This window comes from Fomitopsis serialis, assembly GCF_022376445.1.
Source record: "Fomitopsis serialis strain Sig1Antser10 chromosome Unknown B0H18scaffold_62, whole genome shotgun sequence".
Taxonomy (NCBI): Eukaryota; Fungi; Basidiomycota; class Agaricomycetes; order Polyporales; family Fomitopsidaceae; genus Fomitopsis; species Fomitopsis serialis.
In genome coordinates this window covers 64,573-91,749 of record NW_025955022.1, presented here as the reverse complement: position 1 = coordinate 91,749, position 27,177 = coordinate 64,573, and the positions used below count along the sequence as shown (strand labels likewise).

The 27,177-nt window shown below is 56.8% G+C and overlaps 8 protein-coding genes across 8 annotated transcripts; 4 read left to right on the top strand and 4 right to left on the bottom strand.

Annotated features, from left to right (window-relative positions):
- Window positions 1–2,298: 2,298 nt before the first annotated feature.
- On the top strand, window positions 2,299–3,426 carry B0H18DRAFT_880488 (uncharacterized protein; the record flags this gene model as incomplete). The annotated part of the gene is made up of 1 exon (XM_048040771.1): window positions 2,299–3,426. One exon carries the CDS (start codon window positions 2,299–2,301, stop codon window positions 3,424–3,426), a length of 1,128 nt encoding a protein of 375 aa, XP_047890634.1.
- Window positions 3,427–3,965: 539 nt separating this feature from the next.
- B0H18DRAFT_1021960 (P-loop containing nucleoside triphosphate hydrolase protein) lies at window positions 3,966–5,918 on the bottom strand. Its single transcript, XM_048029559.1, has 7 exons — window positions 5,680–5,918; window positions 5,616–5,631; window positions 5,435–5,562; window positions 5,006–5,381; window positions 4,487–4,957; window positions 4,177–4,428; window positions 3,966–4,119 (listed from the first exon to the last, which is right to left on the bottom strand). The coding sequence occupies exons 1-7, from the start codon at window positions 5,818–5,820 to the stop codon at window positions 4,076–4,078; spliced, it is 1,428 nt and encodes a 475-aa protein (XP_047890633.1). The 5' UTR covers window positions 5,821–5,918; the 3' UTR covers window positions 3,966–4,075.
- Window positions 5,919–6,573: 655 nt separating this feature from the next.
- On the top strand, window positions 6,574–6,848 carry B0H18DRAFT_1021959 (uncharacterized protein). Its single transcript, XM_048029558.1, has one exon. It carries the CDS (start codon window positions 6,581–6,583, stop codon window positions 6,767–6,769), a length of 189 nt encoding a protein of 62 aa, XP_047890632.1. The 5' UTR covers window positions 6,574–6,580; the 3' UTR covers window positions 6,770–6,848.
- Window positions 6,849–7,091: 243 nt separating this feature from the next.
- B0H18DRAFT_880478 (uncharacterized protein) lies at window positions 7,092–10,865 on the top strand (the record flags this gene model as incomplete). The annotated part of the gene is made up of 6 exons (XM_048040770.1): window positions 7,092–8,265; window positions 8,314–8,510; window positions 8,559–8,926; window positions 8,977–9,280; window positions 9,333–9,812; window positions 9,864–10,865. 6 exons carry the CDS (start codon window positions 7,092–7,094, stop codon window positions 10,863–10,865), a joined length of 3,525 nt encoding a protein of 1,174 aa, XP_047890631.1.
- Window positions 10,866–11,149: 284 nt separating this feature from the next.
- B0H18DRAFT_1121530 (alcohol oxidase) lies at window positions 11,150–13,815 on the bottom strand (the record flags this gene model as incomplete). The annotated part of the gene is made up of 14 exons (XM_048034346.1): window positions 11,150–11,233; window positions 11,294–11,325; window positions 11,387–11,477; window positions 11,550–11,793; window positions 11,871–12,008; window positions 12,073–12,210; window positions 12,262–12,310; window positions 12,375–12,766; window positions 12,826–12,942; window positions 12,997–13,007; window positions 13,064–13,246; window positions 13,298–13,401; window positions 13,462–13,713; window positions 13,770–13,815. The coding sequence occupies 14 exons, from the start codon at window positions 13,813–13,815 to the stop codon at window positions 11,150–11,152; spliced, it is 1,881 nt and encodes a 626-aa protein (XP_047890630.1).
- A 3,421-nt stretch (window positions 13,816–17,236) lies between these two features.
- B0H18DRAFT_880429 (uncharacterized protein) lies at window positions 17,237–18,359 on the bottom strand (the record flags this gene model as incomplete). The annotated part of the gene is made up of 6 exons (XM_048040768.1): window positions 17,237–17,399; window positions 17,459–17,528; window positions 17,584–17,667; window positions 17,731–18,189; window positions 18,210–18,254; window positions 18,320–18,359. The coding sequence occupies 6 exons, from the start codon at window positions 18,357–18,359 to the stop codon at window positions 17,237–17,239; spliced, it is 861 nt and encodes a 286-aa protein (XP_047890629.1).
- Window positions 18,360–19,588: 1,229 nt separating this feature from the next.
- Window positions 19,589–20,055, bottom strand: B0H18DRAFT_880467 (uncharacterized protein; the record flags this gene model as incomplete). Its single annotated transcript, XM_048040769.1, has 2 exons — window positions 19,589–19,924; window positions 19,984–20,055. Coding segments are annotated over 2 exons (408 nt in total), but the record flags the coding sequence as incomplete, so codon positions are not given.
- A 782-nt stretch (window positions 20,056–20,837) lies between these two features.
- On the top strand, window positions 20,838–26,738 carry B0H18DRAFT_1021935 (uncharacterized protein). The gene is made up of 7 exons (XM_048029557.1): window positions 20,838–21,460; window positions 21,517–21,670; window positions 21,726–21,846; window positions 21,897–23,261; window positions 23,321–25,483; window positions 25,539–25,860; window positions 25,915–26,738. Exons 1-7 carry the CDS (start codon window positions 21,109–21,111, stop codon window positions 26,325–26,327), a joined length of 4,890 nt encoding a protein of 1,629 aa, XP_047890627.1. The 5' UTR covers window positions 20,838–21,108; the 3' UTR covers window positions 26,328–26,738.
- The last annotated feature ends 439 nt before the right edge of the window (window positions 26,739–27,177 follow it).

Sequence of the window (27,177 nt, the reverse complement as noted above, 5' to 3'; positions counted from 1 at the left end):
AAAGATGAGGTCAAAAGAGCGCTCAAGAAATCACAATCTGGACGCGCACCGGGCCTGGATGGGATCCCGTACGAGTTTTGGAAGTCCCTTATGAGTGACAGCACGGAAGGAGAGGCCTTCAATAGCCTTGACTACTTAACGCTGGTATATGAAGACATCGAGGGCCAAGGACTGTCCCCTGGTGACGGCTTCGCGGATGGGTGGCTATGCCCAATATATAAGAAAGGTGATAGACGGGAAATTGCGAACTACAGACCTATTACGCTCCTGAACTCAGACTACAAAGTCTACACCCGAGCCCTGACGTCGAGGCTGGGAGAGGTCGCAACCAAGCTCATACACCCTGACCAGGCGGGCTTCGTGCCGGGACGTCATATTGAGGACCAAACACAGACCTGCCGAGTCCTGGTCGACTATGCTGAAGCTACCGAAGAAGATGGTATTATAGTCGCCTTAGACCAAGAAAAAGCATATGACAAGATAGATCATGCGTACCTGTGGAAGACCTTGGAAGCCTTTGGCCTACCTGCGAGTTTCATTAAGAAAGTCCGCGAGCTATACTCGACGGCGAAAACGAGAGTCATAGTGAACGGAGAGACCAGTGCGTTCTTCGACGTCGTACGAGGAGTGAGACAGGGCGACCCTCTCTCATGCCTATTATTCGACATAGCAATCGAGCCACTAGCAATTTTGCTACGCACCTCTAGCCTAAAAGGCTTCCAAATCCCAGGTGCGGCCGATAGACTGATTACGAAGCTATTTGCGGACGATACGTCCACCTTCCTATCGAAACACGATAGCTGGACCGACCTATGGGATATCCTGAGCCGCTGGTGCATGGCTTCAAGAGCCAAATTCAATGACGGGAAGACCGAGGTAGTACCGGTGGGCTCACCTGAATACAGACAGTCCGTAGTCTCCACACGCCGACTGAACCCTGACCTGGTCTCGTCAGGGACCATTCCCCTGAACGTGCATGTAGCCACGGAGGGCGAACCAGTCCGAATCCTAGGCGCCTGGATCGGAAACAATGTAGAACAGACTGCAGTGTGGACCCCGGCACTCACGAAAATCAGACAATTCCTGAAGCGATGGGGACAATGCAGACCCTCAATGATAGGACGAAGACACATCATTCAGATGGGCCCAGGAGGAATCTCTCAGTACCTTGCGGTTGTTCAGGGTATGCCAAAATCAGTCGAAGCAGAACTGAAGAAGATTATACGCACATTTATATGGAACTCGGAGGGAATACCACCAGTTAATACGGCCACCTTGTACCTCCCGGTCCGTGAGGGGGGCTTAGGCCTGCTGGATATAGAGGCACGAAACGATGCAATCGATCTAATGTGGGTAAAACGTTACCTAACCCTGACGAATGACAGACCTGTCTGGGCTTTCGCTATGGACGCTATTATTAATAAGCACGCGAAGAAGGATACTGGAGTAATCAGGCCAAAGGCGCAAATAAACACTTACCTGCAGAGCTGGGACCCGTCGTTGAGCGCACGCTCCGGCCTACCACTATACATACGGCGAATGTTGAGTGCGGGGAAACGCTTAGGCGTACACCTTGAAGCAATAAAGGTTGACACGTCCCTAAAGAGGGAACTGCCGGCCTGGTACCACATCGGTGCGACCAAAGCACTCCGTAGAATAAATAACACAAAAATTAGTGATTGTCTACGGGAGACCCACGGAGTGATAGTAATCTCGGACTTACTTGAGGCTACCCGGTCGACCTGCGGGGACCAGCCTACCACACGATATACGGAGTGGGAGGACAATGACTGCGCCTGTCCAGAATGCCAGTCCTCCCGGCAAAAAGGATGCACTCACCCCGCTACTTGCAGGCTTGCAGCCTTCCGAATCCTTAGCGAAATCCTACCTAAGTGGAACCCCCTGATCCCGGACGTCACAGACGGGCTTACCCTGACTAGGCGACGAATGGAGCGAAATGAAGAAGCGGCCTTGGACAAAGGCGATGTACTCGTATTCAACCCGTCGGTCACGTCCAGAGGGGGCATATCGGAGACCTTCCGTGTCTTCGTCCACCCAAGTACTCTCACAGAACCCCCGGCGATCAGGCGACGCCCCGGAATCGCAGTCCCGGAGGAGTCCACAACGGTGATGCTTTTCCGGCCCACAGAGAACCCTGATGCGCCGGACCCTGTCTCCCGCGCCGACCGGAGCACCTATGCGGCTTATTTCGGCCCCAATGACGAGCGGAACATACTGGTCACCCCGACTGCAGACCCGAACACCGACGTGACCGAGCCGGGGGCCCTTTTGGCTGCAATGTGTGCTGCCGAGCGAACACCTCTGGACGCACCACTAAATTTCCTGAGCACGGACAGCGTGTTGCCCACGCTAATTTTCGACAAGACACCGCTGTGGGAGGAGAAGGGCTGGATCGGCGCCCCCCTTGCGAAATACCTGAGGCCGTTTATTAACCACCTCCGCCGGAGATGCGCACCCACCACCTTTGGCAGAATAACCGGAGAGGATGAGAGGCAAACCCTGGAGAAAGCGCGTCAGGACGCCTCGATGGCTCGACCGCAAACCTTCCATAAGGCTAACCCACCGGCACGAGTGATCGACCCACACTTCGAACTAACAGGAGCCAAACTAAGCTCTCTGACCCAAGCTATCGCCTACCGCGGAATCCTGGAGCGCCGCGATACACCGAATCGAAGACAAACCGAAGAGAATTTAGCCACAGCCCAGGCGCATATGAAGACCTCGCAAACGAGATGCTCTATCTGGATGAGCGCCAGGCACAAGGACTTCAGCCGAGCCTTCGCTGTTTTCCTCTGGAAATTAATGCACGGCGGCCTGAAGTGCGGGGCTTACTGGAGCAAGATACAAGGATACGAAGAGCGAGCGATGTGCAGCCACTGTGGAGCAGTTGAGTCAATCCAGCACATCCTCTTCGAGTGTAACGCAACGGGGCAGTCCCTGATATGGTCCCTAGCGCGTACCATTTGGGAAAAGAAAGGGATGGAATGGCCCTCATTGTCTCTTGCCGATGTCCTCACGCTAGGACTAACCGCATGGCCGAGCCAAAAGGGACGCGTTCGCCCGGGTGCCACAAGACTGTGGCGGGTGCTGATATCTGAGGCCGTCCACACCATCTGGAAGCTGAGATGCGACAGAGTGGTAGGACATGCGGAGGACGAGCAATGGGAGCACAATAAAACGTTTGTCTGGAATAAGCTACAGTACACGCTCAATAACAGACTAGCGCTCGACGTTGAATCTGTGCAACGAAAGTACGGGGGCTCTGCCCTCAAACGTGACCTTGTCCTGGCGACATGGAACAAGGTTTTACGGGATGAACCTGCCCTCCCAAGAGACTGGACAATGTATAGGGGTTTTTTAGTGGGTAGAACACCGGCTTTACGAGTAGACCTCGAACCGGATTGACGAGCCCCACACTGATTGTTGAATCGTGCGTAATTAGCATTTTTCACCCTGGATTGGCGAATATGGGGAAACTCATACGCAGGCTGGGCGACCCGGAATGACCCATTGTCATTTGCGGGCGCCCTCGAAGGCCCTCCAAAAAAAAAAAAAAAAAAAAAAAAAAAAATTACGTAGTTGAAGGAGATCAGGGACAAGCTGCAGGATAGCACCGCCCGAGCAATGAATCAACGCTCAGAGATCACGGCGAGACGCGCAAGGCTCGCTCACCCTACAGATTACGACGCCTCGAGGCGCGACTCTACATTCCCACCTCCCCACGCGAACGGGTCCTAGCTGAGATGACCGCGACTCTGGCTATCGGTAGTAGTCCCTAGCCTGCGTTGAAGCTTGGAAGCTTGATGCCTGAAGGTCGTTCAGTAGTGAGTGTCATGAAATGAATTGGAGACGCGTCTTGCTGTCGCAACGGGTGGTTGATCCGCTCAGAACTCGGAGGAGTCGTGCTTACCGATTTTTCACATACGCGTGGGACAGCGGTGAGATTCGTGACGAATGCAGATGGATACATTCTACTGTAGTGCTACAAAACCTCTGAGTGTGATGATGACAGCAATCCGTGTCGACGAGAGCAATGATACAATACGGAAGACAGTTAGTCAACCTCCAACACCGTCCCGCGCTGTACACTACCCCAGCCTATGCATGGCGTAAGCGAGCTGCAGGTAAAGCGGGCAACCACGGGATTGAACTTACCAACAAGCCGCCAATGCTTCTCAATACGGCGCGACAGGGCGACCTTCTCCCCCACCTCGGTACACGCTGGAGACGTCAGCTGGATCTTCGCTAGATCCGCCTTGACGCTCAAGACACGCCCACCGGTCGACGTGGACCCGATGTTGATGAGCAACAGCTCGTTCTTGACGAGCTTCGACACCTTTGTCTGCTTCTTGTCTTCCGTCTTGACACCGAGCAAGCGGCGGAGCAAGAACAGACTGATTTCGAGTTCTATGAGCCACGCCAGATGAGAGCGCAGTCCGGTATCAGTCCAACTCGCGCTACATACCGCTGTAGATCTGAGGGAGCTTGCCGACAGCACCGAGCACTTGACCGACGAGACGGTCGGCTCGGCACAACGTGGGATCGATACGGGTACCGACACCGATGAGACCGCCGGGTACAGCGAACTGCAGGTGGTTGCTCTCTGCATGCAGCGATACGATACGGCTGAAGATAGGTTTGCACTTATTGCGGCCCTGCGCGTCCTTCGTGACGATGCCCGGCCGGATCTCGACCTCCATACCTAAGCGCAGAGTGCCGGTGAGGATGGAACCACCGGCAACGCCGCCCTTGAGCTCGTCGACCTCTGCTCCGGGCTTGTTGACGTCGAAGGAACGGATGACGATCAGCTTGGGGTCGGCGGTGAAGTCGCGGACCGGGATGGGTATGCGCTTGACGATGTACTCGTTCACGGCGTCGATGTTGTACTTCAATTGAGCAGAGATGGGCACAATCGGTGATGATTCCGCGACGGTCCCTGCATTCTGACGTGAGATGAACCCAGAACAAGTCCGCACAAACCCACCTTTGACGAAAGCAGCGATGCTCTTCTGGTGCTCTAGTGCCTGGGACTCCTTGATGAGATCGACCTTGTTCTGCAATATGATGATGTTTTCGAGCTTCATGATCTCAACTGCGGCCAAATGCTCCGACGTCTGTGGTTGGGGACATGTCTCATTGCCAGCAATGAGCAGCAGCGCGGCGTCCATCACAGCAGCGCCGTTCAACATGGTAGCCATCAGAATGTCGTGTCCGGGACAGTCGACGAAGGAGACATGACGGATGAGCTTCATGCGGTGCCCGCATCCTGGTCGCTCGCAAAGTGGGTTGTCCTCTTTATCCGAGCGGTATGACCGGTAGCAGCCTGGACGCGGGCAAGCCTCATTCTCGCATTTGTAGATCTAGAGGAATTGCATTGAGTCTGGTGGCGGGTGCAAGATGATGATACCCTCACTTTCGCATTTGCATATCCGAGTTTAATGGTGATATTGCGAACTAATTCGTTCTTGAATCGTACAGTCATGACACCTGATATCGCTTTCACGACGGTGGATTTTCCGTGCGCGACATGTCCGATTGTTCCTGCGCAAACGTTAGTCAGACTGCGAAGGGCATTCCATGCTCGACAGGCGCACCCAGGTTGATGGTAGCCTATGTGTTTAATTAGCAAAGCACAAGGGCGATGTACGTGCGGCAAACCTGTTTTGAGATGACCTCCGGAGAGAGCGGGGTCAATTTCGACGGATCGATGTCCACCTGCGGGAAGGTCTCCTCGTCGTCGCTCTCCTCGCCCTCGCTGTCGGAGCCGTCGTGCTTCTGCAGTGTTTCGTCCCCGGGCATGATTGCGTGTCAGCTGCGTTTGTACTTGACTGCGAAAGAGCTAGATGCTGAGGTCGACTCGGGCGAGGGTCGAGAGTGATCGCACTGCAGAAAGTCGGTGATCTCGATTCGAGTCAACCGGTCACACACACGCAGTCACGGACTGCTGTCACGCACAGGGCGCTTAGTGGATCATCCCAACCTTGTCCCAACCTCTCCCCGGGCCAGCCGTTCGTTTCAAGCACCTTGTGCGGTTCGCCGCCAACTATGACTCTACAATGACTAGGCTACTCAGACAAGCTCACAGCTCCGGTCTTCAGATCCTTCGTCCGTCAGGCCGCTAAGGAGGGGGATCATTGGCCACGCCTGGACTCGGGTGACCGTTCACCGGGACCACCGGATGGCTGAGGCCCTCGAACCGCATCCGGCAGCCGGTATGTGCACTCCGTGTGAACTGAAAGGCTCACGGAGTGCCCTGGCGTGCCATCCAGTGGGCCACGGGCTCGGATCTGCGCATCCGAGTCTGTGGCACGCCGCCGCACACGACAGGGCAGCCTTTCGATCACAGACGGTGTTCTAGACAAACAATATTTCCAGGATCCAGACCCGAGGACGCGGAAACTGGCCAGGGCTGTGCCAGGTTGTGCCTGCAAGCGTCCGTCCGGCGCGGTAAAGGATGTGCTCGGCTACAATCCGCCATGGCGGAAGCAACCACCATGCCTTCCATTTTGGGACGTGTTAACCCGGATATGGTAACTGCGCCACAATGTCGCACCAGCGGATGTGCGGATGTGCAGCAGCGAGTCCATCCGCCCATCCGCAACGTAATGTCCGTGTCCCGCCTCATGATGGTTGGGGAATCCACGGAACTCCATGTCCTGGCGTATATAAGTGCCACGGAATCACCATGGAGGTTCACCTACTTCTGCACTTCACGTTCTCGCACTTTGAAATCTTGCGCATTCATTGACTTCTCACTCGCATACTCTCCTTGGCAACATGTCCGCTGCAAAGTCGTTCCGCACCAAGGGTGCAGACGTCAAGTACCCTGATGCTTCCTACTTTGCTTTGGGGAACAGTCGGTCAAGCACACCGGACGCGAACACCCCTTCGGAGTCTCGGGTCTCGACACCGTACTCTACGGAGGACGCACACCTGTTGACCCCTGGGCCCAAGCCACGGCGCTTTAAATTTTCTTCGAAGACAGTTCCCTTGTCTCTCAAGGTGAGTCAACTTATAAGTTTTCGCACCGACCTCTAACTGACTTTCGACCACAGCCCTCGAAGACAGCCATGAAGGACAGTGCTGGGCACACGCGCCTTCAGGCCAAGTGGCTCGACTTGAGCAAGGAGCAACGTAGAGACTCCGAGTCTTCGTCCGCTGGCAGTAGCTCGTCTGGCGATGCCCCGGACAACGCTGCCGTCGTCCTCGGCCCTGCGGATGATCGCAAAGACTCGGACATCTCTCAGGTGTCGGGAGACCGGAGACCTTCAGACGCCTCCTCTGGATCGGATGGCTCGCTCTTCATCTACTCCCGCCGCCCGTCTGGCCTCGATGCATTCCGGGTAGACGATGCGCAACCCCCGCATGTGGAGACGATCGACGAGGGAGTTGACCTCCCCTACGCCGCCGACGAGGAATCCATTGCACCCCGTCCCGTCGTCTCCAGGGACTTCGCTCGCCTCCAGATTCCCCGGCCCACTCTTGCACGTCAGGGGAGCAGTGATCGTTGGGCCGACAGACTGAGGCGCTCTTCCGGTACCTTGGCGCGGTCACCTTCCTCCCAGTCATTGTCTGCGTTGCCCTCGCCGCGCTCTTCCATGGGCTCGTTCATCCCAGCTCGTAGCTCGCTGGCTTCGCCCTCCACCCCCAACCTCGTATCTAGGCCGAGCGAGGAGACTCCATTCGTCAATTCTTGGACGGCCCGCCCATCGAGTAGGCTGGGTAGGAGCATGCAGGATGACATCGATTTCGCTCGCATTCGCTCGCCTGCGTTGTCGCCTCGCATCCCGCTCACTGAGCGCCGCGACTTCCGCCCCACTCCTCCTGAGGCGCCCATTCGCCCGACGCTCAGTCACTCCAGCAGCTCATCTTCGTCGCGTTCAAGCTCTAGCTCCGAAAGCGACGATGATGATGACCTTGGCCTCGGCCCTGCGCCAGAGGTACCCCCTGCGCTTGAGTATGTCGACCCGGAGATTGAGTGCATTGCGCCCAACGCCTCGACGGGTACACTCCCGCTAGCGGAAGCACAGGCGCTGGAGTCGGCCGTCACGCATCCGTGGGTCGAGCCTCCATTCAACATCGTGCAGCGCCAGCAGCCGAAAATCCGCCGGTTCCAGGCGACGTTCAAGGTCGTTGCCAGCCTGGGCGTTGTTTCCAGTCTGCTCATCGGTTACGGCCTTGGCGTGAAGCTCGTCACTGTTGGGCCGTGGAGCTTTGGCATGTACGGCCTCATCCTCATTCTCGGTACGTCCTACTAGCCGTATCTCAAACTCACACTGACACCGCTGCCAGATTTTATTACGCAGACCATCGCCGCATCTTACAACCGTCGGCGGGTCAACAAGCTGACCGCGAAGTCACCTCTTGTGAAGGGTGTCGCGGAGCGCTTGGCGGCGAAGGACCAGTTGCCCACCCATGAACCCGCTCCTCTTCCCGAGTGTAGCATCGCAGTCGTCGGATATCGTGAAGATGAGGAGGCTTGGATCGCGGTACGTATGTTATATTCCTCAGGTGTGCCTGTTCTTACACTCCTGCAGTGCTTGAAGTCGCTTCACGCGCAAGAGTACCCGATCAAGCACATCATCGGCGTCGTCGATGGAAACGACGGCCCTGACATGGACATGGCGAACGCGTTTGGCAAGGCCTTCCCTGAGGAGGAGCGCCTCATCGTCCACTTGCCCGTGTTGCTCTCCGTCATGTACAAAGAGAAGTACTGGGAGCACATCAACAGCCTCGGTCACAAGCCTCTCACTCGTTGGGAGTTCTTCAAGATGTGGCTCACCCAGGATCACCGCCCTGGTCAGGACGAGGCACACGAGGTCGCCTGGAACTACATGTTGAACTACGTCCACAAGAAGGCAGAGGAGGAAAACTGGAAGAAGTGGAAGGCCATCTGCTTCTCAGAGTACGTCCTGCCGTGTATGATCTCCGCCACCGACTAACGTGTGAGCGCAGGCCCCACGGTCACAAGCGTCACGCCATGTTCACCGCTTTCGTCGTCGGCGCATACGCTCTCGGAACCAAGGACGCGATGCTCACTACCGACAGTGACACGTATGTTCACCCCGATGCCGTGAAGAACATGATGGCCCTCCTGTTCAGCGATGAGAGGCTTGCCGGCGTCACCGGCGACGTGCGGATCTGGAACAAGGGGGATTCGTTCCTCGCGCTCATGTCTTCCATCCGTTACTGGTTTGCGTTCAATGTCGAGCGCGCATGCCAGAGCGCATTCGGTTGTGTCGGCTGTTTGTCTGGTCCTGTAAGTCATTCTCACTATCGCACCCTGTGACTCGCTGACATGTCGCGCTCAGCTTGGTCTCTATAAGACGTCGGATTTGATTTCCGTGCTTGGTCCCTGGATTCTCCAGTCGTTCCTCGGGAAGGAGACCACCTTCGGCGATGACCGCCATCTGTCCAACCGTATTTTGTCGCTCGGACACAAGACGGGCTATACCCATCTCGCAATGTGCGAGTCCGATACGCCCGCTGGTTATGTCCGCTGGGTCAAGCAGCAGACGCGTTGGTCGAAGTCATTCTTCCGAGAGGCATTCTGGTTCCCGAAGAGCTTCGCATTCCACAAATTCTGGCTGACCGTCGAGACGAGCAAGCAGTTCTTGTACCCGTTCGTCTTGACGGCAACAGTTATGCGTATGCTCTACAACCCCACGAGCTGGATTCGCCCCCTCATCTGGCTCGCGACGATGTTTGGTGTGGCTGTCATCAAGTCGATCTATGGCGTCATCTGCTTGCGCGATCCACGTCAATTCCTGTTCGGTATATACGGCTTCATGGTGGGTGCAACCTACATGTCTACTTCCTTCCTAGTGCTGACATAATTGCAGTACTTCTTCGGATTGCTGCCGTCGAAGCTGTTTGCTTGCTTCACGGTGCACATCACCAACTGGGGTACCTCCGCTCGCTCTAAATCTGAGTTCGCGCGTCCCGAGTCCTTCATTTCCCGTTCGACGCACGTTGGCCACCTCGTCGTTTGGTACTTGATGCTCTCCCTTGGTCTCGCCTACCTGCTCGTCACCGTCTTCCACCAGCCGTACTTCTGGTTTGTAGGCTCGATAGGCGTTGCCCTTTCTGGGCAAGCCTACTCCGACGTCATCACCGGCGAGACCAAGTACGCGTATTACGTCCTTCGTAAGAAGTATCACGCTTGGCGAGCGAGCAAGACCACGGCCACGGACGAGGAGCGGATCGCGGGCAAGCCGATGCGTGGCGCATTCAGAAAGATGCGCCGCGGTAAGCGGTCAAGCAAGAAGTCCAAGGCTGCGCTTGAGGCGCCCGCAGTCGCCGCTGACGAGGAACCCGTCGCCGTCGTCTTCGAAACGTCCACGCCATCCGTCGAGTCGGACAACGCACATATCAACCTTCACGCGGAGTTGCCCGTCGTCGACACACGCTATGCAGAGGTTGACCCCCTTTCCCCTGTACCTGCCTCCGCTGCCTCGCCATCCATCGTCATCGAGCCAGCCGAAGAGCAGGATCCGGCCGACATGCCACCACCTCCGTTTGGCGACTACAGAAAGGCATCGGATGCCACGACAGCCACCGCTGTATCTTACGACCCCGTGCGTACGCCATCCGATTCTACCGACAACCTTGGTAGTTTGGGGTATCACCCTGCGTCCCTTGTGGTGCCCTCCAAGCGCCGAAACGGACAGGTCAGCAAGGTCTTCAACATCGCGTCGGAACTATCGAAGAAGTTGGGTTCTCTTGGTTCCATCGAGGAGACATCACTGTCGATGACGAAGGGAGGTGACATAGAGAAGCAGGGCAACGAACTCGATACGATCGAAGCGTTGCCGATGACGCCGGGTGCGATGACTGTTTTCTAACCGTATGTACTGTACACTATCCTTTGTTACGCCTACGATAAATCATTCATTCTCCAAAACACTACGGTGATTTGTGAACGAACGCTTGACTGGCCATACCGCTCAGTCTGATGGCACTTGTCTGATGCTAGTAATTCATTGATAGTCGAACAGTTTGGTATATGAAGGCGTCAAGTAAACATGATGCATCTTCGCCGACCGAGCTTGTATGGTATGATAGATTCAGAGGACATTGGGCAACGTCTTGTTGGCACAAAAGCTTTTCACGACGACGGTCATCGACGCTAGCCTCGGCGTTTCATGCCTAGCTCCTTCATGATGATTGTTACTGCCTTCTCTCCTATGACCACGGCAGTGGAGTAAGTATTCTGAAACAAACGAGTGCTTGTCAGGCCTCCGGACGAGCTCAAAGTTTAGGGGAAACTTACAGATGAAACGTTGGACGGTGCAATGGACATGTCTTCGACGTGCAAGAGGTTAGTTCACTTCAACGTCTGAGCAGCGAACACCGTTCGACTGACCGGCGACTTTGAGCCCCAACACTCCGTACACGTTCAGAGAAGAGTCTACGACACCGTCCTGTTCGCGTGGTTTCATGGCGCATGTCCCCAGCTAAGAGACAGCGACAGATTCGGATTTAGTTCTCTAATCGAAGAACAAGCGGCAATGACTGAGTGGACATACATTATGCCATGCTGTCGCCACGACGTTCCGCGTATAATCATCTATCGCTCCATCATCTTCTTTCGTGTATTGGATGTTTGCCTGCGCTATGGATGCAGGTTTGGCGTCGCCACTGCACGCCGCCTGGCTACCCTCCGAAAACGCAGGATGAGCGGGGACGTATTCGCCGCGATATGAAGGCATCCTGCGCGCAATTTCTCGCCCGAACTTGTAGCCCCAGCGCATTAGCGCAATGTCGGAAGGCCTGAGACGATCGTCAGTGCACTGTTGTAGTCATCGGTTATTTACTGGGTGTCGGGATAGACTTACTTGCTCATGTACTTGGGGTCGAAGTCTTGCGGTGCATTCACATCCTCAGCAGAGGTGATGTGCACGTGTCCGACGGACTCCGGGTAATCCAGGAAGTAGGTTAAACTGGAATATTTTCTCGCTGGGACACTAGACGGATCCCCAACAAACCTATGAACAGTGAGCAGGGCGACAAGGGGTCTCGGCTCAGCGGAAGCGGGACCAGGACGCTTACATGCTGAGAGTGCCCACCCACATGACGGGCTTGTCTGGGGCGTCCGCAAATACTCGCTGCCACTGCTCGGTGAACTCGGGGCCGATGGTCTCAAGATCTTCTACAGAAGGCCGCAATTTAATGCCGGCGTCGATACCGCTGCTTCCCATTAGCAAAGGGGCGACGTTGCTATGATGGATAGGAACTTACTTATGAGCCATGAGACCAGAGCCATCCTTGAGCCACTGAGCGGACCATCCTAGGGATCCCCGGATGCTAGTCAGTGATGAAGCATACCTTCGTTGTGGTGTGTAGTGACGTACTTTCGATCTCCTCTTTGTCGTTGCGGACGATTCCGTCAAGCGTCTCTGCGTCATCGTCTACAAGATACGGCGCGAAGATCACATTGTGGTCTATACGAACGGGCGAGCCGGCGCCCATCAGACCAATCAGATACCAGATCGTGCCGATCTCGAGAACTACATCACCTTGGAAGTTCTCTCCGACGCCAGGAAGATCGACGACAACGTCGATCCCCAGCGGCTGCAGCCGACGACGATCGCCGACGCCTGAGCGCTCAAGTATGGCAGGCGATCCAAACGTGCCTGAAGATAGAACGACCAGCTTGCGAGCTCTGGCGACCCGCGGTGCTTGCTCTTCCTCCGGGCGGAAGCGTGCATTTGGCAGAAATTCCACGCCGGCGGCTCGTTCACCTCTGTGAAGATTGAACCACGTGTGAGTTGGACGGGATAGATGGTATATATGAGGGCGCACTCGAATATTACTCGTTTCACATGATAGCCAGTCAAGATCTCCAGGTTGTCCAGCTGACGGTTGTAGATGTAGTTGTGCGGTACGTCGGAGCGGCGTCCCTTCTCTTTGTCAATATACCTACGAGGAATTTATCAGACATGGCGTCTAAACGAGACGTTATGTGTGACGTACTTTTGCCACCGCTACATATGACCGTGCGTGAGGGCCAAGTTCACAAAGTAGATTTGATTACACTCACACCATACGCATTGATTCCAATCATGTCACTGGGATCGTCCGTGGTTCCTCTGCTCTTGTCATACTGCGCGGCGACCTCGAGAAATTGTTTGCCCGCGCTGGTGAAGACGCCGCCGTAGGAGATCTTCAGCGGACCATCGTATCCGTGCGTTGGCTTGTCTGGCGCTACTTGGTAGGTCTCCATCTATAGGCCACGTATTTAAGTCATGAGGTCTTTGCTGAGAGGTTGTCTGACCTTCTGTAGAAGAGGGATAAGCTCGCGGGAGCTCCATCCCTCGTTTCCGTACATTGTCTCCCAGTCATCGTAGTCAGACGGGGATGGGCGTGTGTACATGGTGACTACCACCGAAGATGGCAATGGTCAACATCGGATTGGCCACGTTGTAGGATAGTACTCACAGTTGACACTGGACCCTCCTCCGAGGCACTGTCCACAGGGTACGATGGGTGCACGTCCACCGAGATCGGCGCTTTCCTTGCCCACGTTGAACTTGACCGTCGTGCTCCCCGGTAGAAGATGACTGAGGTAACGAGCTGGTTGTACATGCGCCAAATCCTCGAGGGTAGGCGGGCCAGCCTCTAGAATGAGGATGCGCAGAGATGGGTCGGCTGCGGCAAGGCGACCCGCAATAACACAACCAGTCGTACCACCTGATTGAGGAGGGTCATCAGGTCCATGGCGAGCACGATGATGGACACGGTCTTACCTCCGGCTATGATAATGTCAGCTTCCACTGGAGGGAAGACGGTCATGATGGTTTCCGTTAACCTCAGGTGAGATATGTGGATCTATGGCAGTGGCACTGAAGGTTTTAAAGCAGTCGTTGGAGAGAGACGCCATCGAGACACCTGGTGGGGACTCAAAGCGAGTGATTTACGTCAGACGTCAACCACGAAGCATTCTCCCATAAGGCTTCCCTTCGACCTAGAGCAGAAACGAGGACGTCCACGGGAAGTGTCTTGATATCATGAGAATTTGCAGGAAGCCAAGAAGGTGTCCATATAGGATGCGTCGGGTGAAATATGCAGGTGCGATGACAGCAGACGGTGCTTCTTCAGGTGTGCTAGATTCACACTCGTTCAACGATGCGCCTGCAAGTGTATTGCGTCCAATCACAACTCCAGACCGAGCTATCGCCCACGGTCAACGAAGGGACCGTCTGATATGCTGCGCTGGGACAAGACACTGTGCTGGTATATCCGGCTATCATCACTGTGAGAAAGCATATGGGACAGTATAGGAAAGAGCGCATATAGGGAGGGGACATGCTCACAACTCGTGATCTCCAACGAGGGTCCGCATCTGCTATCAATCCAAGATACCGCCATAGATGGACGAGGTTTCTTTGAACGTAGCGAGTAGTGGCCAGACGTCAGCAAGATAATGGGTGCTTAAGGTCTGAATGTAGTCTGGATGGCGAGCAATCAAACAAGCCATCGATACCTTGGTCATGCCGAAAAATCAAGCATTTATACGTGGATGGACGTAGATTCTCTGTGTACTATGCATGGGGAGCACCCGAGAATAGATGGCGGACTTGCGACTCAGAGTTGGTGGCACTGTGGTGGCAGTGGCACGTAGGTCCAGATTACTTAAGCTACTTCCCAACGTGGAGCGGCCCGGCGTTCCGGGCCCTACTCGCCCTCCCCGAGTACTACAGTACTTGAAGTCAGCGAGGCCTGTGTCGATGTTGTACATACCTCTCACGGCCATCTTCAGAGGATACGTTCTAAATGTATGGTATTAGCACATAATATCGAGGCCCATGATATACTGTAGTGTCCAAATGGTGTACACGCATGCCAACTTGAAACCGACATTTCCCATCTGTGCCCCTCAAATTTCAAAGAGGATAATTTCTACACTTCAGCATTGGACTTCGGCTTGTTCAGCACTCGATAGGATACGAATCGAGGATAGGCTATTATACAGCAAGTAATCCGTTGTCAAGTCCCCGGAGGGCGCTTCAGCCACGGCCATGAATACCAGTTGCTCAATTATCTCTCTGCCCGTTGCAAACTTGAATGAGCATCAGCCTTAGCCGGGAATACCAGCTTATCAGGAGGATTTGGAAAAAAGGAGAGACAACATTGTGCTCGCTCACCTTGAGACTTTGTTACCCGCATCTGGAAGGTCCGTGCGCAGGAAGGGCAATGGGAAAAACTATCCGTTACAGTATCTAGCAACTCCTGGTTTCGATCCAGGGACTTCAGGGTTTTGCAGTGAGAGAAGAGAGCGGCGGTGTGGCGTGGCGTGGCGTGGCGTGGCGAGTCGCGGACTCGCGGGCGACAAGGCGTCGGTGACAGGCTATGACGATGCGACGAGAGTGCCCGCACGTACGCGCGCCGCCAGTGCCCGCACGTCCCTATGCGCGCTGCCAGTCCCTACGCGCGTCGCCATCATTCAAAACGGCCAAGCGCGGCCTCTCGCGCGAGGGCATGCGTGTGCACAGACGAGAAGGGGGTGTTGAACGCGGGACTGCGGGATGGGCACGCGTGGCGGGAGGGCGGGCGGGAAAAGGCGCCCGTGGACGGTCGTGTAGTCACGTGTACGCCGCCGCGCACCGTGGCTCGCGGACGGCGCGCGGAGGGCGACGGGAGACCTGCGCGAGGTGGCGGTGTGTGGTCCGAATCTGACGAGACGGCGGAGTGTGTGAGACGGGGGTGCAGTCGCGCATCGTGCTGCTGGCGGGCGGGGCGCGAGGACGTGAGACTGACGGGAAGGCGAACGAAGAGACGCCAGGTATGGGAGGGAGTGGACGGTCGAAGACGGCGTGAGAGGCAGGGAGAGTGGCATATGTGGGTGTGGGGAGGGCGACGGGAGACGGGAGACGTGCGCGACGTGTGGTGGCTGACGAGAACGGGGATGCGGTTGCGCCTCGGGCCTGCTGGTGGACGGGGTGCGGACGACGTGGCGAGGAGGAACGGGGTGCGGCGCAGGACGCGCAGGAAGGAAGACGTGGCGGGCGGTCGCCATCGGTGCCATTTCAGGAGACGGACCGGATTAGGCAGGGTTGTGGCGCGGATGACAGGAGGCGCGTGTGGACGGCCGGATTTGGACGTGAGGGGTGTGGCGGGGACGTGACGGGGGGAGAAGATGGTTGTGCAGACAGATATGGGTGAAAAGTCGGGATAGGCGCTCCGCGTGCCTTGCAGTCGATATCGGACCATCGTAGCGCTTAGATTGGTTCGCCTTGCTCGGCTTCGTGTCTGAGACTTTATAGCTCAAAGGTTTGCAACCGAAGAACAGTATGTACGTTCCCAAGTTGTCAAAACGTTGGAGCTTCCGATACTTCAAGTTCCTGACTCACGGTGGTTTGATCAGTCATAATGCTGACACTTATACTGCCGCGAAGCCCTCAAATGGGACGAGCTGAGTCACACGTATTCATCTCATAGTCCATTGACCATTGTGTGTGCCGAAGTACCTACCACGGCCGTGCTTCATATTGACTTTTCTTCCTCACGACTCGGAGTCCAGGCGCAACTTCTTCTCCTTCGAAGTTGCCATTCAGCCGCAATCGGCGCTACCAGGATTTCACCACTTGGTTCATGTACACATTATGCACACCTCTGCGACTGCATGATGTCCGCAAATCGAGAGCGATGTCCAGCCGAGCCACTTTCTGTGCATGTATTTTTCGCGCCACTGCCAGTGCTGGACGGAGCGTTCACGTTCAATGCTCAGTCTCGATCATGATCGACGAATTTGACTGCTGTCACTCCGCCGTCAAAATCGGGCTGTTCCTGCCTCGGACGTCAGTACCCGGATATTGCTGTCGGACACCCGCCCGCTGGAGTTCCAACAGATGCGATGGGCTGCGACAGCCAGCGATATCGACAATGCTGAATATAATACGGTTTCGCATGCTTGAGGACGAAGCGGTTGGATACTAGTGCCTGATTGCCAACGGGCGGGTTGTGCGGACCTCCTATTTCAAGTGGTTTACCATGACTGGATGTCATGCCGCCACAAGCCTAAGCTGCCTTCATATACCTCATTGCATCGTAGCCTCGTGACTGCTGTAATTGATTGCACGAACAGGGCTGGGTGGGTTGGTTCGGTGACAAGTAGTACATACCCATCCGACTCTCGAGCTCCGATACAAGTCGTGAAGTGCGGCTGCTTTCAGCTTCTGCTCCCATCATTGATCAGGGCAGTGCGTCTTGCAGCTCAGAACTGCGTGATATCCTCGGGTTTGTTCAGCAGCCTGCCCTCCATCCCGCCCTCTACCATGATGACTTGGCCAGAGACGTGCCCAGACACAGCGGTCGAGGCTACGAAGACGACTTGGGATGCTACGTCCTCCGGAGTAGCAACTTTCTTGAGTGGCGTGCTGTTGGAAACCTCTCAGTCATGTGGCAGGTATGGACTATAGGTAAGCAGACGGCTTACGTCGCCAGTGCACGATAGATGACCTCTGGTTGTTTGAGGGCATGTTCGGCCATCGGCGTTTTGACCCAACCTGCAGTCATTTAGAAGTCAACGTCAACGATACGAAGCGACAATCATGTACTCACCCGGAGCGATGCAATTGACCCGCCCACGTGGGGCGATCTTAACAATTTCATTCTTGAGCGACATCGTGAAGCCGTACATCATAGCTGGAAAGACATTATCAGCGTTCAAGTTCTCAATCACCGCGGGAACCAACGAGCAACACGCACCGCTTTTGGTCGCGGAGTAGTCGGCATGGCCGATCTCGCCATATTTCCCTGCAGTACTACCTATGATGACGATGGACGCCTTTTCCTTCTGCTCGTCCGTCGCGTGGGCCAGTCGTTTCAGGTATTCCCTGACGACCAGGAAGGTGGACGTCATGTTGGACGCGAAGGTCGATTCCCACTGCGTGAGCGACATCTCGGCGATGGGCACGTCCGCCGGCGGGTAATATCCATGGTTTGCGATCAGCACCTGTACCGGGCCGAACGGGCTGTCTTTGAGCGTGTTGAACATGCGCAGGACGTCGTCCTCCCTGCTGAGGTTCGCTTGGGCTGTCTGAATGCGAGTATGACCGAACTCGCGGTGGAGAGGTTCGAGGGTCGCCGCCGTGCTGTTGTAGTGAGCGGTCACATTTGCTCCGCATTCTATGGGGCAGAAAGGACAGATGAGGAGCGTCTCGCCCGCTGCGTGGACTGTGACTGACTGAGGAAGAGGCGGGCGGTCACTAAGCCTATGCCGCCGCTAGCACCTATCACTGTTTGTCAGTCTCGTCATAGTCGTAAGAAAAGAAATCGACGAGATGAGAATGCTGACCTGTTACGAGGACATGGACGCCATTGAGTTGCAAGTCCATTGCTCAATGATGTTCCCGATAGATCTGGATCTGGATGGGCGCCTGTCATAAGTTGCAGTGACCTAGACCTTCCGTGTCGCAGCGGGGACGATGTGTACTCACACTGGCTCTGTCTTTGTCGTCGACTGTCGCTTGCTCGTCACTTCTCGTTGGCTGTGAAAACGCAGACACTGTGCGAGGATAAGAGACTCATCGGATCTAGGCACGCTTTTTTGACTCGAACGGACCTGCGGCTGCCCGCATACAGTTCTGGGATCTCACGGAGCCTCTCAGCAGCACAGGGATAGCCTGCTGGCAAACCTGCAATGACAGGAATCCGAATGTGCAGGAAGGACCATTGGAAGGTGACATTGGCAGTCTAGTCATACGTGCCACAGCTCGTATGTCCCTGGCCGACATTCGCGTGAACTTCTCCGAGGAGGGGTCGGAGAGGGTGATCTAGTACAAGGCGAGTATCTCCATAATATGTACACAAGCAGACATCAACTCAGGAGGCTGTGTGGAGGAAAGACTCCTCGCAGACGGTGAAATAGTGGAACACTTCGTGGTACGTGCACAGATATGGGTATCCGCGCATGCCTAACTTTGTACAAGGAGAATGGAGCATCGACCCTTCTGTGGACCATCCATCGTCCCAAACGAGGCTGGTATATCCGGCTGCGAACGCCGTCTTTCCCTCCCGATGTGTTCATTGTCCTACCCCGTCCGTAGGCCTCGCCGTACTACCTGGACTCTGCGCTGGGCCGAAATCCTCCGCCCCCCTCTCTCACCATATTGTCCGTCTTCAATTCTGCGCACAAGGAGCCCAGGAAACTGCTGAGAAAGACGCGCACAAGACGCAGTATATAACCACGTACGAGTACCTTCCCTCCTCAACCACAATCATCCACTTGTCCACTCACTTCGTTCGTGCCCACCTTGTGCACATCCGCCCCTGCACTGACATGCTGATTGACAAGGGCGGTGTTCAGCCGGGCTGCTTGAGGTGCATGTATCCTTCATGCTACCTACTGGACGACGCCGTCGTCATGATCGACGATTTCGACCGCTGTCGAAATCGGTCTACGTATGGCATGCGCCCGTGGGCCTAAATATCTCTGTCGGACTTTCACCGTCCTGAAGGTCCATCCCTAAGTGCATGCGATGCGAACAATGCTGGCGAGTCGGTAAACGGCATGATCTGATACAGCTACACGGTGTTACATTTTTTTTCTATTCCTCCTCGTCGTTCAGTCCGCAAACATGCCGCCCTGATTCGTATGCCCCTGCTGGCCACCCTGCACCTCCCTCCCAACACGTGCGCCTTTCCTGCGCAACGCAACCAAATCGCTCTGCCAACCACGGAACTTGGAGAGGAGCGTCTCGCTCTCCGCGCTGGTGCCGCTCGCGTCGGCGTCGTTCTCTATGGTCGAGATGGCACGAGCGAGGGAGTGGTCAAGGCCGTCGAGTGCGTCATCGAGGACGAAGGGATTGGATAGTGTCTGGCCGACGGGCGGGTTGTGTGCGCCTCCTGTGCCAGGTACTGATTCGTGAGGAGCGGCGCGTGGGTCGGATTTCGGGTAGACCTATTGGGCAACGCAGCTGTGAGTGTACCCGACGTGACGAGTGGTAGGCGGCGACGCACCTGGCCAGGGTTTTCGCGTGAAGGCGAGGGAGGAATGTTCTTTTCAAAGGACTGTCCAGGGAATTTTGCGTCGGCTATCCGAGGTCAGTCAGCGGATGCGCGGTGTATGCCGGGTGGAGGCTCATGTCCAGGGAACGGTGCTCACCGTCACCGAGAGACATGATTGCGGGAGGTATTGATTTGAATGCAGCAGGCTAATGTGAGGGAAGAGGATGGATGGTCGTGAAAGAGAGCAGTGTGGACGCGAGTGTGGATGGAGACCTGAGGGCGGCTCAGGAGCAGGGTGGCTTATGACGTAGGCACGTCGATCGACCTGCCCGTCATTGAATATTTGAATATTGATATTGAACGTTGAAATATTGAAGCTGAAGTTCGCAAGTCATGCTAAACCCGAGTATGCTCAGCTGAAATATTGGGCACAACGCAATAGTATTTGCGAGGGTGCGAAGGTTGTCGGTCAACAAGGATGCAAGACGAGATCCTCATAGTACTTATAAGAGATGGTGCAATAATTCCCTTGCTCGCCAGAGCAAGGCACTCTCCGAAGATGTTGGCCCCCTTTGTCATTAATCAAGATCGCTGCAAAGGGCTCAGTAGGCCTGGCTAGGAGACTTCCTGCCTCGATAGGCTTGTGTGGGCTGATTGCCAGTACAGAATCATTCGATAATGAGGCTCAGAACTGGTGACCCGGGCAGGGGACGAAGGGCCGAAGCAGGCTGGACGCTCGCACGAGGCTCGCAAGGGGCAGGCCGGAGCGCTGGTCGAGGTCCTTGGTTAACAATTGCATTACGTAAGCACGCGACTGCGTTGATCATTCTCAAGGCAGGGCTGGCCTCAGAGCCTGACCACCCTTCCCCCGCCCTCCTACAGCCTCCTGCGTCCCCGTCTGCTCTGCTCTACACACCCTGCACGTCTTCCAAGTCTCTTGCCGCCAGCGCGCCCTTCCCATCGCCTACAGCATCTCCAAACGCGTCTGCATACGGCACCCTCGCCCGTACTTGCTAGCTGCAAGCAGTCCGAGCACAGCGAGCCGCTCTGTCTGACGAGTTCGCCCGATCGCGCACGGACACAGATACGATCCTCGGAACGCCCTGACATGGGCTGTTAAACGCTGTGCTCACCGCAATGTCGACCCCCGACCTCCACTCTCTGGCTGATTCGTTCGCTGCGGGCGAGGACTTTGACGGCTCGCTCGCCTCCACCCTCACCCTCCCTGGCTCGGCGCCGTCCATGTCTGCCACCACGCTCGCGGCTGCATCGCGCTCGCAGGACGCGCGTGACTTCAGGTCGCGCGCATCGACGTCCGCATCGCGCGAGCCCTCCCCGCCCACCGCCGGTCCAAGTTCAAGTCAAAGTCTCTCTCCGCGCACCACGATCAAGCCGCAAGATTTGTTCAGCTCTACGACCGCACGCCTAGATGACGACCTCCCTCTTGACATCCCTCTCCCGCAAGAGCCTGCCGATCTGTTCATAGCTCGTAAGCACGCGCCCCGCTCTTGGGCAACGAGATCTGATTCCCCACTCCCTTCGCAGCTGATGGAAGCTATCTTGAGACCTCGTCCGGCTCCGCCGCGCACGATCTGAAGAAAACCTATGACAAGTACCTCCGCGTGGGCAAAGACGTCCGCTCGCCATTCGCTATCACTGCCTTCATCAACCAGCATGGGAAACAGATGTACCGTGTAGGGTGCGTACTCTCCTGCTTGCATGTGAACAGAAGGAAGCTGAGCAGCCACCCGTAGGCTCCGACAACTAGAGGCACCCGGTGTACTCGCCGCAGGTGCAGAGCACCGGAACACGTCCCTCCTTACCTCGCCTAGCAACAGCTTCCAATCTTCCCACCCATACCCCCGCAAACTAAGCGTCGCTCGCGCATGAGCGTTCACTCATTCCTACCTTCAGCGGTCTTCAAGAACGGCGGCCCGTCTAACATCCCACCTGCCCTTCCGACTGATGGGAGCCGCTCCCCGCCGGTCCGCAAGCTTCGGAAGACACGATCCATTCCGAACGCGATCGGCGCGAGGACAGATGCATCAACGGGCGAGGATCCGCCTCCGACGCCCACCGGCCGCCCCCATGCGCATAGCGTGTCGAGCGCAGATGCGTTCCGCTCGTCGCTCTCAGTGTCAGATGCTTCTACAAAGACCCTGCCGAGAGACATCTTCGCGGATGTCATGTGCTGGAACAACATACCGGTTTCCCCTATGGGATCTGGCTCCGCGTGGATGTCTACAAGGAGTCTCCCTCAGGATCACGGCGCGACGTTGAATGGCGAATCATCTGTACCTGACATCATCATTCAACCCTTCGGTCCCGGTGTAACGTTCGATTCCCCGAGCTGGCGCTCCTCGACTCAATTCATACAACCTGTACTGCGCGAGATGCAGTCATTCGAATCCGGATTGACAGCCCGTGCTGATCCTGCCCCCAAGACTCTCCAGAACGGAGGGTCACGCGTCCATCTACCAACGGACGGCCCACCGATGCCCGACTCGGCGTCCGCTATCCACGTCGATCCCTCCTCTTCCTCATCCACATCAACCCCTACCCATCGGCGCGACTCGACGATCCTCGAGGAGACGAATATGCACTCGCGGTACTCCACCGAGGTCTTCGACATCCTTCAGAACTCGCGCGGGCTGCCCGCGCTGGACCGCCTCTCGTCCACGTCGCAGGAAACGACGATCAAGCTCTCGCTCAAGGCGGAGGAGAGCGCTGCGCCGCGGGACGACCCGCGTTTTGTCATCTGGGGCGAGGTCGAGCCGGAGGACTCCGAAGAGGTGTCTGTATCCGCGAGTCAGGCGACAGATGCGTCCGCGTCCTCGGGGCGCTCGGGCATCTCGAGGCGGAGGAGCACGAAGGGGAAGAGCATCTCGAAGCCAGAGGAGGTCCTCAGCCCGCCGGTCTCGCCGAAGGAGGGCCCGATGAAGATGCTCCTTGCGGCGACGATAGAACGTTGGATCGCGCAGATCACGAGCGAGCTGAACTACGACGAGCTCATTGTGTTCCTGCTGACCTACCGAACCTACGTGTCCGCGCTGGATCTCGGTCATCTGCTGATCTGTAGGTTCCACTGGGCTCTCGGCGAGCCGACTAGTCAGCGCGACGAGATCGCGCGCCGGGTCGTGCGCGTGAGGACGTTCATTGCCATACGGCAGTGGGTGGTGGCGTTCTTTGACGCGGACTTCCTACCCAATCGTGATCTGCGGCTGTTGTATGCCAACTGGCTGAACACGTTAAGGAGGGACCCAATACTGGATAGATACAAGGATGCCTTGGTGAGTTTTGAACCTTGTTTGTTGCGCACACGGTGGCTAACGCAATATTTCGCTCGAAGAAAATCGTCCGGCAAGTGCGCAAGGTATTCCGCGAATGTGCGGATCGTTACTTCCGCCGAGGTACAAGACAGGCTGGCCGCACGTCAGAGTACCGCCATCGCGTACCCGACTTCGGCGCCCAGAAGGACGTCCCTGGCGGCCAACTTGGTGCGGACGACCCCGACCTAGACCTGGACTTCGAGAACAGTTACTCTGTCGCTGAACGTGGCAGTGCGAACACGTCGCCGAAGTCCAAAGAACCTGGCCCGGTAGATCTGCTGTCGCTGCGGCAGCCATTACACCTCGCTTTGTTCCAGTATGGAAGGAAGAGCAGTGTTGGGCCTCCGGCGGCTGGTGCGCCTCACCCCATCTTGATGCCCCTTCCGCACAGTCCATTCTCGCGAGCGTTCGTCAATACGATCGGGCGACTCGGGCGGTGGAAGCGAGTCTTAAACCACCGCAATCATGGGCGGTCAGCTGTCAATGCTTGCCTGGACGTCTCTGCCTTCGACGTAGAGGCCAGTGAGACAGGCGACCTTCTCCTGGTGCGTGGTGGTGTCGAGCAGTACCTCAAGATGGTCGAATCCCAGATGTCCGAAGTCGGCATCATCAGCCAGGGTCAGCAGTCTGTAGGCACTGGCACCACAGCCAGTGCTGGTACCAGCCGGAATGTTAGCCCGGCGAGCTACCGTGCGCCCTTCCATCCGCCTGGTCTTGGTTTCCAACGGAGGTCGATGGATTCAGAACATCGGCCATCAGTTGCATCAGACCCGCGCTCGAGTTCTGATTCGAGCACAACTGCAGATCAACTCGAAGTGCCCTCTCCGTCCGACGCGAGCGACACGACACCGCGCTACTCATCCTTCTCCTCTGCATACACTGACACCCTCGACTCTCCGCGGACACCTCAGCCTCCCTACGGCATACCTTCATTTGCCGCTCGACAGCTAGACATCGTCTCAATTGACGACCTCGACCTTGATGACCTTTCCTCCGACGAGAACTTCTCGCAGCATGTAGGCATGAAGAAGCCTTCGCGTCGACTGCCTACGCGGCGAGACTTTGAATTTGTCCGGCACTCGACCGACAGCGTCTCCTCCATGGGCATCCAAGCGCGAGAGTCAGTGCTCTCCAGCACGTCGTATATGTCCGGCGCATCAAGCACATCTGCCAGCCCCGAAGCAGAGGCAGAGAACATGGGTGGGCCGATTCAGGCATGGCAGATGAGTGCACTGGTCGACTCGCTCACTGATGATGGAGAAGACGGCGATGTCGAGGCGGCGCTCCGTCGGTTGGAAGGCCAGATCAACGAAGAGAAGCAGCGCGCGAAGCAAAGCAAGGTCGATCGCTGGGTGCGCTCAATTCAGGAGCGTCAGTTGGGGGGCACTCAGCTCCCGCCTGAGCCGGAGCCACTGAGCGACTCGGACGATGAAGACTACGGCCAGGTCTCACAACGGCGTCCCGTCGATTATCCTCGGGAGCGAGACTCGCCCTCTCGCGCTTCAACAACGCGTTTGAGTGATGGCAGCTCGTTGGGCTCGCCAGTGCCGTTCGCGCCACCAGGGCTCACTCCTGATGAGGCGACGACGCCCTCTGCAGAAGAGGCTCCCGAGCTCCCCGCTCCTGAACACATCGCTGACGGACACTCGGACACTGCTAAGCCACATGTCGAGGACGCTGTACCGCTGGAGATCCTGTGGTCGCGCGTTGACCACTCCACTCCAGCCCAGAACGCAACTCATTCGTCCATCAATGGCTCCCCACCCGTCCCTCATCCTTCCGCCACCGCGCTCCCGGCACCCGGCTCACCCACCGCACTGATGTACCCGGCGCATGTGAAGCGCCACCAGTCGTTCGTGCTCGGCTACCGCAGCGAGACGTTGATGCAGCACTTCTGCATGATCGACCGGGAGCTGTTCCTCGCGCTCCGGTTCGAGGAGCTCATCGCACCTTCGCTCGCGGCGCACGACCCACAGGCTAACTTCAACATCCTTGACTGGTCTCAGTTCCTGCGGGAGCGTGCGCGGTTGAAGGCGGAGGGACGCGTGGGGGCGCAGACGGGCACGCTGACGGTCGTCCGCGGACGGTTCAACCTCATCGCGAACTTTGTCCTGAGTGAGATCGTGCTGACGCACCCGAGCGAGCGGATGCGGGTTTACACGAAGTTCATTCGGCTAGCCTGGGTAAGCTCTGATCACACTGATCACTATCTGCTCGTCGAAACTGACCGCCACGCAGAAAGCGTACGAGCTCAAGAACTACAACGCGCTCGTGGCATTCATCGCAGGGCTACGCTCGTCGTGGGTGTCCAAGGCGATCGCGCAGTGTCACGATAGGCTGCGGGCGAAGGATGAACGAATCCTTCATGACCTGACAAGCTGGACGTCACGGCAGGGACACTTCATGTACATCCGGCAGACGGTCGAAGCCCTTACGGAGGCGAAACCTCTCGAGCAGGGGCAGGACATGCCGCAGAGCGACGCGCAGAGTGCTCGTGGGCGCGCGATGAGCGACGCCAAGGGTGGGCCAGTCGCCGCGCCCGCGTGCGTACCTTTCTTCGGTGGGTACATCTTCGTCGTGTCAATTGGCCTCGTAGCTAACGTCCTCTCGACAGGCGTGTACCTCTCGCAGTTGGAGCGCTATACCCCGCTGCCGGACCTGATCGATCCAACGGCGCCGCACACACCAGTGTCGATCGACCCACTGACGAACACGTTCGAGGCGCCGTCCCACCCCGAGGTGTTCTCCACGCTATCGCCCCTCCCGCCTTCAATCCAGCTCGAACCGCTGATCAGCGTACACAAGCAACGGCTCGTTGCAGGTGTCGTGCGTAGCTTTGTCGCGGCGCAGCACCTCGCGAGCCGCGTGGCGTACCCGCTGGACAAGAAGATCTTCCAGCGATGCTTGAAGTTGCGTGGGCTCGACGCGGAGGTGCTGGAGCGTGCGCTGGCGCTGTATGCACCGCAGGGTGCGGGCGCGGCTCAGAGCCAGGGCGGACACGGCGTGCGGTCAAGCGTGGCGCGGTAGTCTCAGGACTCCCTGTCGCGCTGCCCACGATTCGCGTGTCACTTGCTGTCGATCATGCCTCTCACGATCTCCGTTTTGTTCATGATGCCATGCTTCTGCTCCGTTCTCAGTCAATGTTGTACTGCTGCTGCTGCTCTCGCCCGCCCTCAGATTCCTCCGATCATCACCCATACATGATACACTCATCCGCATGTTATCACAGTTTGACGTATCCAGGTCACATGTCCTCTTCTTTCGCTGCATTTAGGTTTAGGTGGTATAGGTGTATAGGTGGTGTGGTTCAGGCTCGTGTGTAGGGGGGCCAATGCGTCCCGGCGGATATGATGATAGAATTCAAAGGATGTGCCTTTTTCTTCGGGTGTTTTGGGGAGCTACAATGCATGCGAGCTTGTCCGGTATCCGCTCACGGACAGCTGTGATCGATTGATCGTTGACAGAGTCACGAGTACTAGTGCACGACATGCCAGTACTTGTGTACGGTATGTACGGTAAGAAAAGGGCGAACGCGCCAGAACGCGCCGACGCGGGATGATTGAGGACGCGTGACGTCACGCGTCGCCCCTCTCGCCGATGTCGATGCGAACTGGGGGAGTGTTTGCCAGAATGCGAGTTACTACCCAAGTGCCGCCACCTCACTGGCGCACCCTCACGAAGTAGGGCGCCGCGACGCAGATTGGTGAATATAGGTCGGGGCAGCGTCCAACAACCTGCTATCCTAACGGATATTCTGCATGGAAGCGGCGGTGACGATTGGGCCAAGCTTCGCGCCCGGGTGCCTCGCGTTGTCGAGCTTGTATTGCTGAGTCGAGCCTACGAGGACGGGTGGCGAGTGTCAGAGTGTGTCAGAGAC

Bases quoted from the DNA above. Each gene is read 5' to 3' on its own strand.
- B0H18DRAFT_1021959 (XM_048029558.1), top strand. From the start codon at position 6,581: ATGTGCGGATGTGCAGCAGCGAGTCCATCCGCCCATCCGCAACGTAAT.
- B0H18DRAFT_1021960 (XM_048029559.1), bottom strand. From the start codon at position 5,820: ATGCCCGGGGACGAAACACTGCAGAAGCACGACGGCTCCGACAGCGAG. The intron at 4,958-5,005 runs GTGGGTTTGTGC...GTCAGAATGCAG, and splicing joins CATCGCTGCTTTCGTCAAAG to GGACCGTCGCGGAATCATCA. The intron at 4,120-4,176 runs GTAAGTTCAATC...CGCCATGCATAG, and splicing joins GAAGCATTGGCGGCTTGTTG to GCTGGGGTAGTGTACAGCGC.
- B0H18DRAFT_1021935 (XM_048029557.1), top strand. From the start codon at position 21,109: ATGTCGACCCCCGACCTCCACTCTCTGGCTGATTCGTTCGCTGCGGGC. The intron at 21,671-21,725 runs GTGCGTACTCTC...AGCCACCCGTAG, and splicing joins AAACAGATGTACCGTGTAGG to GCTCCGACAACTAGAGGCAC. The intron at 21,847-21,896 runs GTCGCTCGCGCA...GCGGTCTTCAAG, and splicing joins CATACCCCCGCAAACTAAGC to AACGGCGGCCCGTCTAACAT.